The sequence below is a fragment of the Macaca mulatta genome, chromosome 12 (assembly GCF_049350105.2).
Source record: "Macaca mulatta isolate MMU2019108-1 chromosome 12, T2T-MMU8v2.0, whole genome shotgun sequence".
NCBI lineage: Eukaryota > Metazoa > Chordata > Mammalia > Primates > Cercopithecidae > Macaca > Macaca mulatta.
Genome location: NC_133417.1, coordinates 64,123,322 through 64,140,620, shown reverse-complemented (window position 1 = coordinate 64,140,620; position 17,299 = coordinate 64,123,322). Strand labels below are relative to the sequence as shown.

The 17,299-nt window shown below is 37.4% G+C and overlaps 1 protein-coding gene across 46 annotated transcripts in view; it reads left to right on the top strand.

The window, feature by feature from the left end:
- Nucleotides 1-2,462, top strand: part of BAZ2B (bromodomain adjacent to zinc finger domain 2B) — a 315,913-nt gene extending 313,451 nt beyond the window's left edge. For all 46 annotated transcript variants that reach the window (XM_077957047.1, XM_077957045.1, XM_077957032.1 and 43 more), the window contains one exon: nt 2,203-2,462. In XM_077957047.1, coding sequence (XP_077813173.1) covers nt 2,203-2,295 — 93 coding nt within the window. In that variant the 3' untranslated portion in view covers nt 2,296-2,462. The remainder of the gene's footprint in view (nt 1-2,202) is intronic.
- The last annotated feature ends 14,837 nt before the right edge of the window (nt 2,463-17,299 follow it).

Below are 17,299 nucleotides of genomic sequence, written 5' to 3'. Positions count from 1 at the left end.
ATTAAAAAAAAATTATCCTAACTCTCTGCTGTCACATAATTGCCAGTATATATAACATATTTTCATTAAGATAACTTAGGCTTTCACCTGACCCTTCTTCATTTTAGTCCTAACATGCACTGTGAATTATTTACAAACCGGTCTACTTTCAAGTTTAGATTTAGATAATCACTCAAGTGGTGACCCACCAAGGATAACCAAACAATCCACTACTGCTGAACACAGAAGATAATCATCAGTTTGAAACAGTATGTAGACAGTAAATTAATATTTGAGTTGTTAACCACAGTGAAAATTAAACAGGTGAAAATGTGTCTATAGATACACCTAAAACTCAAAAGAAGTAAATTAGCCATAAATGCAAGGTGTTCTTTTTCTTGTTCCAACTCTAAAATAAAATTTTTCACAAGCACCAGTTTTAATCTGAATTATCAAGGATCTAATCTGTCTGTAGTACCTTAATGTAACCCTCCATGCTCCTTCTCTTTTCCAGCCCCTCAATCCCCATAGTCTATAGGGAAATTCAAAATTCTGTTCCTTTAGCTTTCTTCCGTTAAACACTCCTCAACAAGGAAATCTGCTGTCAAGACATTTATTCATAATTGTACATTTAATTTATGAGCTACCTCTTTCAAGGTTATTTGCATTTCAAATATCTCCATTTGAGAAATGAAAGAGGTTTGTGTCTTGCTAAAAGAATTTTATTTCAACAAGGAGAATAAAAGAGGTATTTTATTTTATTTTATTTTTGAGATGCAGTCTTGCTCGATTGCCCAGGCTGGAGTGCAGTGGTGTGATCATAGCTCACTGCAGCTTCTACCTCCCAGGTTCAAGTGATTCTTGTGCCTCAGCTTCCTGAGTAGCTGGGACTACAGGCATGTGCCACCACACCTGACTAATTTCTGTATTTTCAGTAGTGATGGGAGTTTTACCATATTGACCAGGCTGTTCTCAAACTCCTGACCTCAGATGATCTGCCTGCCTCAGCCTCCCAAAGTGCTGGGATTACAGACATAAGCTACTAAAATTTTCTTTTCTTTTCTTTTCTTTTTTTTTTTTTTTTTTTTTTTTTTGAGATGGAGTCTCACTCTGTCACCCAGGCTGGAGGACAGTGGCACAATCTCTGCTCACTGCAAGCTCTGCCTCCTACGTTCATGCCATTCTCCTGCCTCAGCCTCCTGAGTACCTGGGACTACAGGTGTCCGCCACTATGCCTGGCTAATTTTTGTATTTTTAATAGAGACGGGGTTTCACCGTGTTAGCCAGGGTAGTCTTGATCTGCTGACCTCGTGATCTGCCCGCATCGGCCTCCCAGAGTGCTGGGATTACAGGCGTGAGCCACTGCACCCGGCCGAGCCACTAAAATTTTCTTTCCACAAGGATGTGACTTTAAAAAATAGGGAAATGAATAGAATCTTATCTTCTAGGAATCTTGCTTCAACAAGATCTCTTAGACTTGCTTTAGCCACATTACAACTCTACCAGAAAAAGGAATTTTTTAAACCTCAACCAATTGAGGTAATTAGTTCCTTTCTTCAATTCATGGCACACTCTTTACATTATTCTTGCAAAGCCCCTCTTTGTTACTTTTTTTGTTTTATTCTTCAGTTCATCTCCACTTCCCCCATATACAACTACTTAAAATACGCCTTTCCAGATGACCCTTTATGTATTTATTTAGCATTATGTTTCTTTGTATGATATGAAAAATACATATGTACACCGTGGTTTTTAGACATATCAGTTGCATTATGCTATAAATCTTATTGTTTTTAAATTCTGTTTCTGTTTCTTTTTAGTTGAAAAAATGTATAACTCTAGTTCATTGGTTTTGATTGCTATAAGGTATTCCATCAGAGGCATACACCACATTTTACTTACAAGTTTCTCTAGAAACAAAAAACCTAGGTTGCCTGCAACTCATTGTCACTGCAAATAATACTGCAGTGATTTTTTTTAATACATAGACTTGTATATGGAATCCAGTTTCCAAAATATCCCCAAGTGATCCGTGCCTTCTAGTATTCATGCCCATGTATACTCCCTTTCCACATTGTATCAGGGTTAATCTTTGTGACAACATAATAGGGCATAGTGATAGCTTGTGAATTCCCAGACTAAGCCATAAAATAACACTGTTGCTTCTGCCTTGTTCTCTTGGATTACTTGTTCTCTTGGATTACTTGTTCTGGGCAAAACCAGCCACTATGTTATGAGGATGCTCTAGCAGCCAAGCCCTATGGAGCAGCCAATAGCTACCACCAACTTACCAGCCCTGTGACTGAGGCATCTTAGAAGTGGATCCTTCAGCCCAAGTTATACATTCAGATGACCGGAGCCCCAGGCAACATCTCGATTGAAACTTCATAAGCAACCCTGAGCCAGAACTACCCAGCTAAGCCACTCCTGACTTCTTGACCCACAGAAACTATGAGATAATAAATGTTTATTGTTGGTTTAAATACTCCGTTTTGAGTAATTTGTTTATTGTTGGTTTAAATACTCCGTTTTGAGTAATTTGTTATCTGGCAATAGATAACTAATATCCTAAGGTAAGAGCTTCTCTAGGATCTACACGGGGGAGTATGCCCTGATTGTTAGGTCTGTACTTGCTGAACTTGCCATCATAGTGCCATGCTACTCTCCAGACGACTGTACCAGTTTAGCCTCCTACCATCAACAGAAGAGGGCTCTTTCTCCCTACCGCCCAACCAGTGCTCAATATTTGGACTCTTTTTTCCTAACAACTTAATATAGATTTTGAATTTTGAAAAGTATTAAACATTTCTTATTATTATACTTTAAATTCTGAGATACAAGTGCAAAATGTACAGGTTTGTTACACAGGTATTCACGTGCCATGGTGGTTTGCTGCACCCATCAAACCATCACCTACGTTAGGTATTCCTCCTAATGCTGTCCCTCCCCTAGTCCCCCACCCCAACAGGCACCAGTGTGTGATGCTCCCCTCCCTGTGTCCATGTGTTCTCATTGTTCAACTTCCATTTACAAGTGAGAACATGCAGTGTTTGGTTTTCTGTTCCTGTGTTAGTTTTCTGAGAATGATGATTTCCAGCTTCATTGATGTCCCTGCAAAGGACATGAACTCATCCTTTTTTATGGCTGCATAGTATTCCATGGTGTTTATGTGCCACATTTTCTTTATCCAGTCTATCATTGATGGGCATATGAGTTGATTCCAAGTCTTTGCTATTGTGAACAGTGCTGCAATAAACATACATGTCCAAGTGTCTTTATAGTAGAATGATTTATAATCCTTTGGGTATATACCCAGTAATGGGATTGCTGGTTCAAATGGTATTCCTGGTTCTAGATCCTTGAGGAATCGCCACACTGTCTTCTACAGTGATTGAACTAATTTACACTCCCACCAATAGTGTAAAAGCATTCCTATTTCTCCACATCCTCTCCAGCGTCTGTTTGCTGACTTTTTAATGATCACCATTCTAACTGGCATGAAATGATATCTCACTGTGGTTTTGATTTGCATTTCTCTAATGACCCGTGATGATGAGCTTTTTTTCATATGTTTGTTGGCTGCATAAATGGCTTATTTTGAGAAGTGTCTGTTCATATCCTTTGCCCACTTTTTGATGGGGTTGTTTGTTTTTTTTCTTGTAAGTTTGTTTAAGTTCTTTGTAGATTCTGGATACTAGCCCTGTGTCAGATGGCTAGATTGCAAAAATCTTCTCCCATTATGGAGGTTGCCTGTTCACTCTGATGATAGTTTCTTTTGCTGTGCAGAAGCTCTTTAGTTTAATTAAGTCCTATTTGTCAATTTTGTCTTTTGTTGCCATTGCTTTTGGTGTTTTAGTCGTGAAGTCTTTGCCCATGCCTATGTCCTGAATGGTATTGCCTAAGTTTTGTTCTAGGGTTTTTATGGCTTTAGGTCTTACATTTAAGTCTTTAATCCATCTTGAGTTAATTTTTGTATAAGTTGTAAGGAAGGGGCCCAGTTTCAGTTTTCTGCATATGGCTAGCCACTTTTCCCAACACCATTTATTAAATAGGGAATCCTTTCCCTGTTGCTTGTTTTTGTCAGGTTTGTCAAAGATCAGATGGTTGTAGATGTGTGGCATTATTTCTGAGGCCTCTGTTCTGTTCCATTGCTCTATATATCTGTTTTCGTACCAGCACCATGCTGTTTTGGTTACCATAGCCTCATAGTATAGTTTGAAGTCATGTAGTGTGATGCCTCCAGCTTTGTTCTTTTTGCTTAGGATTGTCTTGGCTATACAGGCTCTTTTTTGGTTCCATATGAAATTTAAAGTAGTTTTTTCTAATTCTGTGAAGAAAGTCAATGGTAGCTTGATGGGGATGGCATTGAATCTTTAAATTACTTTGGGCAGCATGGCCATTTTCACAATATTGATTCTTCCTGTCCATGAGTATGGAATGTTTTTCCATTTGTTTGTGTCCTCTCATTTCCTTGAGCAGTATCAAGCATTTTTTTTCTAGTCACATGAACAGCTTTAATTTTCATTTACCTTTTTGTAGTTTTTCTCTTATGTAGACATAGCTTAACCCTATCTGCTTTCTAGACTGTAGAAACTGCCCCAAATTTTACTTTCAGCGAGTGATATTCAGGAGATGGAACATTCGCATTTGCTGTGGTTAGCTGGAAAGACTGATGGTGCTAAAGAAAAAGCTCAGGTAGGTATACAGAGGTTCCTAGAAAGTAGAGATTTTGGGTAAGACTGGGGCTAACAGATGTTTGAGTTACCGTAGCAAAAGAAGTATTTATAGGTGTGCTAGATGGGCAGTTGGCTAAATCAAAGGTGAAAGGAAAAAGCTCATTGCACCTTCACTGAAAGAATTTTGCACCTTAGCATTTAAATCCATGGAAAGGCAGTGGCAAAATCACCATATGATATCCATTTGTAGTTTCTCTTCCTTAGCCATACACATGAAGATTAGCTAGGCTGTTCTCATTAGACGCCTAAAGAAAAAAGCATTATAGGTATACCATAAATTGTGCATAGTTCATTCTTTAAATGTTTTTTAAATTTAAAACCTTTTTTCGCCGGGTGCAATGGCTCACGCCTGTAATCCCAGCAATTTGGGAGGCCAAGGTGGGCAGGTCACCTGAGGCCAGGAGTTCCAGACCAGCCTGGCCAACATGGCAAAACCCCATCTCTACTAAAAAATACAAAAATTAGCCAGGCATGGTAGTACACACCTGTAGTCCCAGCTACTGGGGAGGCTGAGGCAGGAGAATCACTTGAACACAGGAGAACGATGTTGCAGTGAGCCAAGATCGTACCACTGCACTCCAGCCTGGGCAACAGAGTGAAGCTCTGTCCCACAGAGTGAGGTTCTGTCCCAAATAAATAAATAAAATAAAACCTTTTTTTAAAATCAAGTATTAAGCTGGACTTGAAAGAACATCCTTATTATCTCTGAATGGACGTCCCTTAGTAAAAATAGCCCTAATAATCATGGTAGTGGCTATCAAAAGAATGTGGTTGAACCTTAAAGAGGGATTCAGTAGTGAATGAAAAAGAGAAATAAGGCTTATTCCCATTTGGGAATAGATCTTGGGCAGAGGTGAAAGGAAAGCTCTGACTTCAGTAGGCCATTAAAAACGAGTGAGGCATTTGCATGACACAGATTTGCACGGAGACAGTAGAAGGCCTGGAGAGGCTATAGACTTAGTCTAGTCATTTTTCTAATCTCCAGATGTTTTCACAGCTTTTTCAAGATTGCATTCAGCATTCGTGATGCACTTTTATGACTATCTTCATCGTGCCAAGTCTCAAATTCTTTTGAATAGAGAAGTGACTTTTTTGAAACAAAGACAGATTCTACCCAACCGTTAAAACGTATTATGTAAATCTATGTAAATATTAGTAAATTAAGTTGAAAGGCTGGATATAGTATAGAATGTATAGTATTTCTGTAAAATATGTTGTACTTAGCTTTGAGAAAATTCTGAAGGGGATGTATGTATGTATTTAAATGTTAGCTTTTTCCTCTAGTTGGTAGAATTTGGGAAAACTAATGTTATCTTCCTTATCTGTATATAATATGTCTGCAGCCAGTGTGCATTGTTTGCTTTTTAAACATTTAAAAAATCTTTTACAACCAAGTAGGGTCAATTTAGCTAGTAGATATAACTGGTGAATTTACTAAAAAATGTCATTTAAGGATTAAAATTGATACGACATTACGTAATGATTGAGATGCAGGTTAACTTCACATATAAGATCTAACTTAAGTTAGTTTTTTTATTGAATAGGTATTTACATACAAAATATCTATACAATAAATAGACACTTCAATTGCCTATTCAGTAGCAGTTTTGTCTATCTTCACTCCTTCCTTCCACTCTTTTTAGATGCTGGTTAGCCATAGGATTCCAGGGGTGAGTCTTTGTGAGTAAGCCAACCATAGTATTCCATTCCTCTTGAGAGTGATCGCTTAATAAAGGCATGTGATAGAATTCTAGGTAGTGACAAGCGAGCAAGTCTGCTGGGAGACTTCTGGAGAAGTGTCCGGTGGATAACTTGTGTCCCAAAGAGACATACTCTCTTGTCTTTGGAGATGGTTGTCAGAGGCCATGATGCTTGGAGCTTCTGTAGCCATTGTATAACTATACAGAGAGAAAAGTAACTGAGGAGGGAGGTGAGGATGGGAGGGGGAAAGAAAGGACTTGGGTTCTTAATAACATGAGCCATCAGATTAACCTTGGAACCACCACTACATCTGAACATTTTGCTAGGTAAGATAATAAATTTATTGTGTAAGCCATTTTGATTTGAATCTTTTCTTTCGGATGAAAGTATCTTGATATAGCCAGGGCTGCTCCTTCATAGTTATTCAGGCTACGTGCTGTACAACTCAAGAGTGCTTCATTTATGTAGATCAGGGTACAGCTGACTTTACAGGTAAGAAAACTAATACCCATACTGCTAATACTCATTGCCACCCAGCTTAGTAAACTTGAGTTAGGACTTAAACATTTGGTTTTGGCCTTCAAAATCAGCATTCCTGAGAACATGGTATGACTGATTTTCTTGATGACCTTAAATATTTGTCGAATGTATTTTTCCACAAAATATTCCAAAACTGATTTGGGCACTGGTAGCATTACAAAATAGTATCGAGCTATTTATTTTTATTTTTATTTTTATTTTTTGAGGTAAGGTCTTGCTCTATTGCCCAGGCTGGAGTGTACTGGTGCAACCATGTCTCACCATAGCCTCAACCTCCTAGACTCAAGCAATCTTCCCCTCAGCCTCCTGAGTAGCTGGGACCACAGGCCCATGCCACCACACCTGACTAATTTTTTTTTTTCTTTAAGAGATGGTGTCTTGCCATGTTGCCCAGGCTGGTCTCCAACTCCTGGGCTCAAGTAATCCTCCCACTTCGGCCTCCCAAAGTAGCAAGATTATAGGCATGAGCAACTGTGCCTAGCCAGGATGTTTATTCTTAAATTTTTTTTTTTTTTTTGAGACAGAGTCTTGCTGTGTCGCTCAGGCTGGAGTGCAGTGGCGCCATCTAGGCTCACTGCAAGCTCTGCCTCCTGGGTTCACTCCGTTCTCCTGCCTCAGCCTCCCGAGTAGCTGGGACTACAGGCACCCGCCACCACGCCTGGCTAATTTTTTTCTATTTTTAGTAGAGACGGGATTTCACTATGTTAGCCAGGATGGTCTTGATCTCCTGACCTCGTGATCCGCCCGCCTCAGTCTCCCAAAGTGCTGGGATTGCAGGTGTGAGCCACCGTGCCCGGCCTATTCTTAAAATATTAATGCATACTAGTTTATTTAGAAAGAGTTACATTGCTTTGGAATGAAAATAAGAAGAATGAAAGCTAACTTTGCTTCTGTACATGAGGAAGAAACTAGGTCTAACTTTAAGCCTCCTACTGTAATCAATCAGGCAACTGGAGAAAATATATGAAATAAATGTGTTCAGACATTAGATTATAGGCAGTTCAAGACTCTAATTCCTAAAATAAGTGTAACAAATGAAGCTGACCTTGTGTTTTCCCTGGCTTCTGCTGAAGGCACTTTCTGGACTTTAGTGGAGGAGGTATATTCTAAATAGAGCACAGAAATCACACTAAGTTGAGGAGACAGAGGTCAAAGTTTAGGAAGGCTGAGGCTGCTGGTGTTTCCAGGTTATAATACCAGAGAAGAGAGGGTTACACAGAAACAGCTCCAGAAATCGAGTCCGCCCCGAGACACTTGATAAATACTAACCTGCACACGAATAGGGTGAAACTCTCCAAGGCCATGCAAAGAGTGGCCAGGGATCCATAAGTCAAACAATCCCCAGAGCTCACATAGGGTTGGGAGACATTTGAGTTCTGACTAGCCCAAGTTCAGAAACTTCATAGAACTTTCAGGAAATTCAGTAGAGACACCAAGAGTCACTCCTTAAGAGTAGAGCTAAATTAGCCCTAGATAAAAGGCTACTATACTTCTGCCCTAACAAAGTTTACAAACAAACCTCAAAAGGATCAAAATGATCTGCAAGTAACTTAACTGGCTACTAGAACAAAGTCCAATACTCTTCGGAGAAGACAACACAATTCAGCACTCAACAAGTAAAATTTAATATGTTTACCATTCAATCGAAAATTACTATACCTAGACGTGAAATGAAGGAAAACATGACCCATCCTATGCTATAAAGTGCTGATAAATAAAAATGATGGATAAAATAATAAAATTCAGGATGTAACACATCCAGATACCAAATCTTTAGGACTCTGAAAAAATGGACTATATTAAAATTTAATTTAAGTAAAATAAAATGCAACTATTTAAACTGCACAGTATGTTGAGTTTTAACATTGTTTAAATAGTAGAATAATTCCATCACACACAAAATTCCCATGACACTTTGCAATGAATCTTTTTCCACCCCTGGTTGTAGGCAACCACTGATCTGCATTTTTTCACTGTAGATTCGTTTGCCTTTTCTTGAATTTACATTCAAACTTGTTGGCATATTAGTAGTTTATTACTTTTATTGCTGACTCATGTTCCATTGTACAAATGTAGTACAATTTGTTTATTCATTTGTTAATGAACAGTTTTTTCCCCCAAACTCTGGCTATTATGAATAGCCAGATGACGGAATTAAGAGGAAAGGACTTTAAAATAGATATTATAAATATTTAAAGGAAAAATGAGCATGATGAAGAGAGAATGAAATATATCAAAAATAAACAGAAGCCCTGGAGATTTTTTTTTAAGTGTAATATACAAAAAGAAAATACATCATGATCAAGTGGGATTTGTCACAAGAGTACAAGTTTAGTTTAACTTTTGAAAAACATCATAGTAATAGAACATTAGAAAATTTACCATATTAACAATATAGGAAGAAAGCCAGTTATCTCAATAAATGCAGATAAAGCATTTGAAATTTACCATTTCATGTTTAAAATTTTAAGCAAATTAAGACTAGAAGAGAATCTCCTCAATTTGATGAAGTGCATTATGAAAAACCTATACATGGCATCATATCTAATGGTCAAAGACCAAATACATGCTTTCGTTCTAAGATTGGGAACAAGGCAAGGATTTTTTTTTACCACATATCTTCTACATTGCACTGAAAGTATTAGCATTTACAGTAACAAAGAAGAAATAAAAAGCACTCAGAATGGAAAGGAAGAGGCAAAATTGTCTTGATTTGTAGATGGCATGATTATTTATATACACAATCCCAAGGAGACTACAAAAAGATGATCAAAACTAATAAGTGAATTTAGCCAGGTCACAAGGCCCAAGAAAAAAATACTTAAGTTAGATTTCATCAAAATTAAAAATCTTTGCTCTTCAAAACACATTGTTTTTTAAAAAGAAAAGAAACTACTGACTGGGAGAAAACACAGAATTAGGAATACACCTGTTTTTGAAAGGTTTGTATCAAAAATATGTTAAAAACCCTTATAAAATATAACTCCACAAAAGAAGATATACAAATGGACAGTAAGCACACACAAACGTGTTTAATTTTATTAATAGCAAAGAAATGGGAATTTTTTAAAAAGTGATGAGATACAACTATACACTCAGTAAAATGGCTAAAACTGAAAATGCTGAAAATAAATACCACCTGCTGGCAATGATGTAGAGGAATTTGAAACTCTCATGTAGTACTATTGGAAATAGAAGATGGTATGACCACTTTGGAAGATTGTTCAAGTTTCTTACAAACTCAAAGATACACTTTCCGTAGTAATTCCAGTTCTATGTATTAAGAAAAATGGAAACATGTTTAGACAGAGACTTGAACATATATGTTAATAACACTTTTATTCATAGTAGCCAGAGTTTGAGGAAAAAAACTGTTCATTAACAAATGAATAAACAAACCGTACTACATTTGTACAATGGAACATGAGTCAGCAATAAAAAGTAATAAACTACTAATATGCCAACAAGTTTGAATGTTAAAAACATAATGATGAACAAAAAAGCCAGACATAAAAGACTATGCACCATATGATTCCATTTACATGAAATTCAAGAAAAGGCAAACGAATCTACAGTGAAAAAATGCAGATCAGTGGTTGCCTACAACCAGGGGTGGAAAAAGATTCATTGCAAAGTGTCATGGGAATTTTGTGTGTGATGGAATTATTCTACTACTTAAACGATGTTAAAACTCAACATACTGTGCAGTTTAAGTAGTTGCATTTTATTTTACTTAAATTACATTTTAATACAGTCCATTTTTTCAGAGTACTAAAGATTTGGTCTCTGGATGTGTTACATCCTGGATTTTATTATTTTATCCATCATTTTTATTTATCAGTACTTTATAGCATAGGATGTGGTCACCACCACAGGTAGAGGATTTTCATGGTAGTTCATCTTTCAATGTTGATTTTTTTCAATGTGGAACCGGTGCTATGGTGGCATAAAATATGTTTAAGCCCTTTAGATAAGTTAAGAGTCATATGGAAGACAAGTGGAAAGGAACTTTCTTTTGAAAAATGGGGCACTTCAGCTTTGAATATAGCAGGCTGATGCTTTATCTGAACCAGGAATAAAAATTACATCCCTTATTCATCTTCATACAGTTTCAAATATTACTTCCATGAGTGTTGCTCAATGTTTTTAACATTAAGTACAGCCGGGCACTGTGGCTTACACCTGTAATCCCAACACTTTGGGAGGCCAAGGTGGGTGGATCACCAGGTCAGAAGATTGAGACCATCCTGGCCAACATGATAAAACCCTGTCTCTACTAAAAATACAAAAATGAGCCAGGTGTGATAGCACGTGCCTGTAGTCCCAGCTACTCAGGAGGCCGAGGCAGGAGAAACACTTGAACCCGGGAGGCAGAGGTTGCAGTGAGCCGAGATCGCACCACTGCACTCCAGCCTGGCGATAGAGACTCAGTCTCAAATACAAACAAGCAAGCAAACATTAAGTACATCTATTGTACAACAATTGTTGTTGTTATTGTAATTGTTCTTGTTGTATTTCCATGATGCCATGCCTAAAATGTTATATTTACCAAATAATGGCATTAAAATAGTTATAGCTTATGTGATATCATGACAGGCGCATGTACCATTCATTTGCGGTTATTTGGAACATTGAAAGTAGCACTAAAACACTAGTTATTTTATTCAGAGATGTGAAAAGGCTGGAAAATCTCAGCCTTACTTATCATTGATGATTCCTATATCAGTTCATATACAGATGGCCCCTGATTTACAATGCTTGACTTACAATTTTCCAGCTTTATCATATTGCAAAAGCAATATGCATTCAGTAGAAATCATACTTCAGTAAAGTATTCAAATAAATTACATGAGCTATTCAACAATTCACTATAAAATAAGTTTTGTGTTAGATGATTTTGGCCAACTGTAGGCTAATGTAAGTGTTCTGAACACATTTAGGGTAGGCTAGGTTAAGCTATGCTGTTCAGTAAGTGTATTAAATGCATTTTTGGCTTAGGATATTTACAACTTACAGTGGATTTTCTGGTAAATAACCCCATCACAAATTGAGGAACAACTCTACTCCTTGTCCTTCTTCTGACCTCAAACTCTTATCTTTACTCCCCTACCAGGACATACCACAGGTAACACAAACTCAACACATCTAAAATTGAGTTTATAATCCTCCTACTTTGTGATTTGCTCTTTCCTCTGCATTCCACACCTCAGTTAACAGGATTAACACATATTTAGCCACCCAAGGTTAGAAACCTCAGAGTTCCTATGGACTTCTCATTTTACTTCCCCTCTCCACATATCCTGTTGAGACTTCCTCTAAAATTCCCATAGTGTGAATTCATTTGCAACTTTCCGTTCCCACTGAGACTATACTAATTTAGCACTCACCATCTGCCAGGTACCAATATCTCACTTTTTCTAGTTGCCTCTTTTTTCTTTTAAAAAATTGTGATATAGGCCAGGCGTGGTGGCTCAGACCTGTAATCCCAGCACTTTGGGAGGTCAAGGTGAGCAGATCACCTGAGGTCAGGAGTTTGAGACCAGCCTGGCCAATATGGTGAAACCCCATTGCACTAAAAATACAAAAATTAGCCAGGCATGGTGGTAGGTGTCTGTAACCCCAACCACTTGGGAGGCTGAGGCAGGAGACTCACTTGAACCTGGGAGGCGGAGGTTGCAGTGAGCCAAGATTGTGCCATTGCACTCTGCACTCTAGCCTGGGTGACAGAACGAGACTCCATCTCAAAAAAAAAAAAGAAAAAAAGTTATGATGTAATCACTTCTCAGTCTTTTGGCTAAGATCAAGTGTAAAAAATTGTGATACAATACATATAACATAAAATTTACCATCTTAATAATTGTTAAGTGTCCAGTTCACTGGTAATTAGTGTGTTCACGTTGTTGTACAACCACAACCACCATCCATCCCCAGAATTCCTTTCATCTTGCAAACCTGAAACTCACTATTTTATTGAGGATTTTTGCATCTATATTCATCAGAGATATTGGCCTGAAGTTTTCTCTTTTTTTGTTCTCTCTCTGCCTGGTTTTTGTATTAGGATGATGCTGGCCTCATAAAATGAGTTAGGGAGGAGTCCCTCCTTTTCAATTGACTGGAATCGTTCCAGTAGAAATGTTACCAGCTCTCCTTTGTACCTCTGGTTATAATTCAGCTGTAAATTCATCTGGTCCTGGGCTTTTTTTGGTTGGTAAGCTAGATACCGCCTCAATTTCAGAACTTGTTAATGGTCTATTCAGGGATTCAATTTCTTCCTGATCCAGTTTTGGGGAGGGTGTATGTGTCCAGGAATTTATCCATTTCTTCTAGATTTTCTAGTTTATGTGCACAGATATATTTGTAGTATTCTCTAATGCTTGTTTGGATTTCTGTAGGGTCAGTGGTCATATCTCCTTTATTATTTCTGATTGTGTCTATTTGATTTTTCTCTCTTTTCTTCATTAGTCTAGTTAGCAGTCTATTTTATTAATTTTTTCAAAAAACCAGCTCCTGGATCCACTGATTTTTTGAAAGGGTTTCCTTGTCTCTATCTCCTTTGCTTCTGCTCTGATCTTGGTTATTTCCTGTCTTCTGCTAGCTTTGGGGTTTGTTTGCTCTTGGTTCTTTAGTTCTTTTAGTTGTGATGTTAGATTGTTGTTTTGATGTCTTTCTAGCTTTTTGATGTGGGCATTTAGTGCTTAAATTTCCCTCTAAACACTGCTTTAGCTGCATCCCAGAGATTCTGGTACCTTGTCTCTTTGTTCTCATTAGTTTCAAAGAACTTCTTGATTTCTGCCTTAATTTCATTATTTACCCAGGAGTCATTCAGGAGTAGGTTGTTCAATTTCCATGTAGTGTGTGGCTTTGAGTGAGTTTATTAGTCTTGAGTTCTAATGTGATTGTGCTGTGGTCTGGGAGACTGTTTGTTAGGATTTCAGTTCTTCTGCATTTGATGAGGAGTGTTTTATTTCCTATCGTGTGATCAATTTTAGAGTAAGTGCCATGTGGTGATGAGAAGAATGTGTATTTTCTGTTGTTTTTGGGTGAAGAGTTCTGTAGCTATCTATCAGGTCTGCTTGATCCACAGCCGAGTTCAGGTCCTGAATATCTTTGTTAATTTTCTGTCTTGATGATCTGTCTAATATTGTCAGTGAGGTGTTAACGTCTGGAACTATTGTTATGTGGGAGTCTATGTCTCTTTGTAGGTCTCTAAGAACTTGCTTTATGAATCTGGGTGCTCTTGTATTGGGTGCATATATATTTACAATAGTTAGCTCTTCTTATTGAATGAATCCTTTACCATTATGTAATGCCCTTCTTTGTCTTTTTTGATCTTTGTTGGTTTAAAGTCTGTTTTGTCAGAAACTAGGATTATGACCTCTGCTTTTTTCTGTTTTCCACGTGCTTGGTAAATTTTCCTCCATCCCTTTATTTTGAGCCTACAGTGTGTCTTTACACATGAGATAGATCTCTTGAAGACAGCATACCAATTGGTCTTGACTCTATTCATCTTGTCATTCTGTGTCTTTTAATTGGGGGCATTTAGCCCATTTACATTTAAGGTTAATATTATCATGTGTGAATTTGATCCTGTCATGATGATGCTAGCTGGTTATTTTGCAGACTTGTTATGTGGTTGCTTCATAGTGTCACTGGTCTGTGTATTTCAGCCCTTCAGGACATTGGCACAGGCAGAGATATCATGACAAAATTGCCAAAGATAATTGCAACAAAAGCAAAAATTGACAAATGGGATCTAATTAAATGAAAGAGCTTCTGCATAGCAAAAACAAACAAACAAATGAACAAAACAAACAAACAAGAAAAACTATCATCAGAGTGAACAGACAACCTACAGAATGGGAGAAAATTTTTGCAATCTATCTGACAAAGGCCTAATATTTAGAGTCTACAAAGAACTTAAACATATTTACAAGAACAAAACAATCCCATTAAAAAGTGGGCAAAGGGAGGAGTGTGGTGGCTCACGCCTGTAATCCCAGCACTTTAGGAGGCAGAGGTGGGCAGATCACTTGAGGTCAGGAGTTCAAGACCAGCCTGGCCAATATGGTGAAACCCAGTCTTTATTAAAAATATAAAAATTACCCAGGCATGGTGGTGCATGCCTGTAATCCCCACTACTTGGGAGCCTGAGGCAGGAGAATTGCTTGAACCCAGGGAAAAAGGAACACTTTTACACTGTTGGTGGGAGTGTAAATTAGTTCAACCATTGTGGAAGACAGTGTGGCAATTCCTCAAAGACATAGAAGCAGAAATACGATTTGACCCAGTAATCCCATTACTGTATATATACCCCAAGGAATATAAATTATTCTATTATAAAGACACATGCACACATATGTTCATTGCAGTACTATTCACAATAGCAGAGATATGGAATCAACCCAAATGCCCATTAGTGATAGACTGGATAAAGAAAATGTGGTACATATCCACTATGGAATACTATGCAGCTATAAAACGGAAAAAGATCATGTTCTTTGCAGGGACAGAGATGGAGCTGGAAGCTGTTATCCTCAGCAAACTAACACAGGAACAGAAAATCAAGCACCAAATGTTCTCACTTATAAGTCAAAGCTGATTGATGAGAACACACGGACACATGAGGGGAACAACACTCACTGGGGCCTGTCAGTGGGGTGGAGGATGGGAGAGCATCAGGAAGAATAGCTAATGGATGCTGGACCTAACACTTAGGTGATGGGTTGATCTGTGCAGCAAACCACCATGGCACACGTTTACCTATGTAACAAACCTGCACATCCTGCACATGTACCAAGAACTTAAAATAAAAGTTGGGAAAAAAAAAATACAATGTGGAGGCAAATACTGAGAATGCCCATCTAAGACACTCAAGCAGGAGCACTCCAGACTAGCTGGAGTATTAAGTGAAGACAGATACAGTTATGTTATATATCCAAATCAAATAACCAACTTTCCTTGCTCAGATTCCTCACTCAACAAGAACCTTTCTATTCAGTTGGCTTTCCATGTAGCTCACCTTCAGGGTGAGATTGCAGCAGACAATGAAAGCTCTTATAAAATTAATGTACAGCATAGTGACTATAGTTAATGATGCTATATTATGTACTTGAAATTTGATAAGAGAGTAGATCTTAAATGTTCTCACCATACCCACACACACACACCCCCATACACACACAGACACAAACACACCCACATGGTAACAATGTGAGGTGATGGATATGTTAATTAGCTTGATGATGGTAATCATTTCACAATATATACATATATCAAAACAGTACTTTGTATATCTTAATATACATAATTTTTATTTGTAAAGAAAGCCTGAAACTCTACACTCATTCAATAATAACTCACCATTCTCCCTTTCTGTAAGTCCCTGGAAATAACCATTCTACTTTCTGTCTATGAATTTGACTACTCTAGGTACCTCACATAAGTGAAATTATACAGTATTTGTCAACAAAATGGGCAAAGTTTTAGCTAGACTGAGAAAAACAAGACACAAATTATTGAAGTCAGGAATGAGAGTACATTACTACTGACCTTACAAAAATGAATAAAAAGGAGTATAAGTGAATACTGTGAGCAAATGAATCCCAACAAATTAGATGACTTAGGTGTAAATGGACAAATTCTTAGAAGACACAACGTACTGCAAGTCAATCAAGTACATAAAGTGACTAGAAATATAACAAGGAAACAAACTGAAATAATGAGAATCTTTAAAAGTTTTCACAAAGAAAAGCCCAGACCCAAATAGCTTCACCACTGAATTCTGCCAAACATTTAGAGAAGAGCTAATACCAATTCTTCAGGAATGATTCCAAAATATTTGGAGAAGGGATTACTTCCCAACTCATTTTATGAGGCCAGTATCATCCTAATACAAAAATTAAATGACATTGACATTCACAAGAGAAGAAAACTAGAGGCCAATATCTCTTATGATTATAGGTGCAAAAATTCTCAACAAAATATTAGTGAACTAAATCCATCAACATATAAAAATAACTATGTGCCATAACCAAGTAGGGTTTATTCTAGGAATAAAAGGTTGGTTTAATGACCAAATAATTAATGTAATACACTATGTCAATAGAATAAAAACAAAAACACCATGATCATCTCAATAGATGCAGAAAAAAATCATTTAATGAAATCTTACACCTTTTCATGATAAAATACTCAACAAAATACGATAGAAGAGAACTTCTCCAACCAGATGAAGGATATTGACAAAATACCCATAGCTAACATCAGACTTAATGATGAAACACTCAATGCTTTCCCCTTAATATAAGCAAGAAATAAACAAGTCACGTACTTCTAGTCAACAT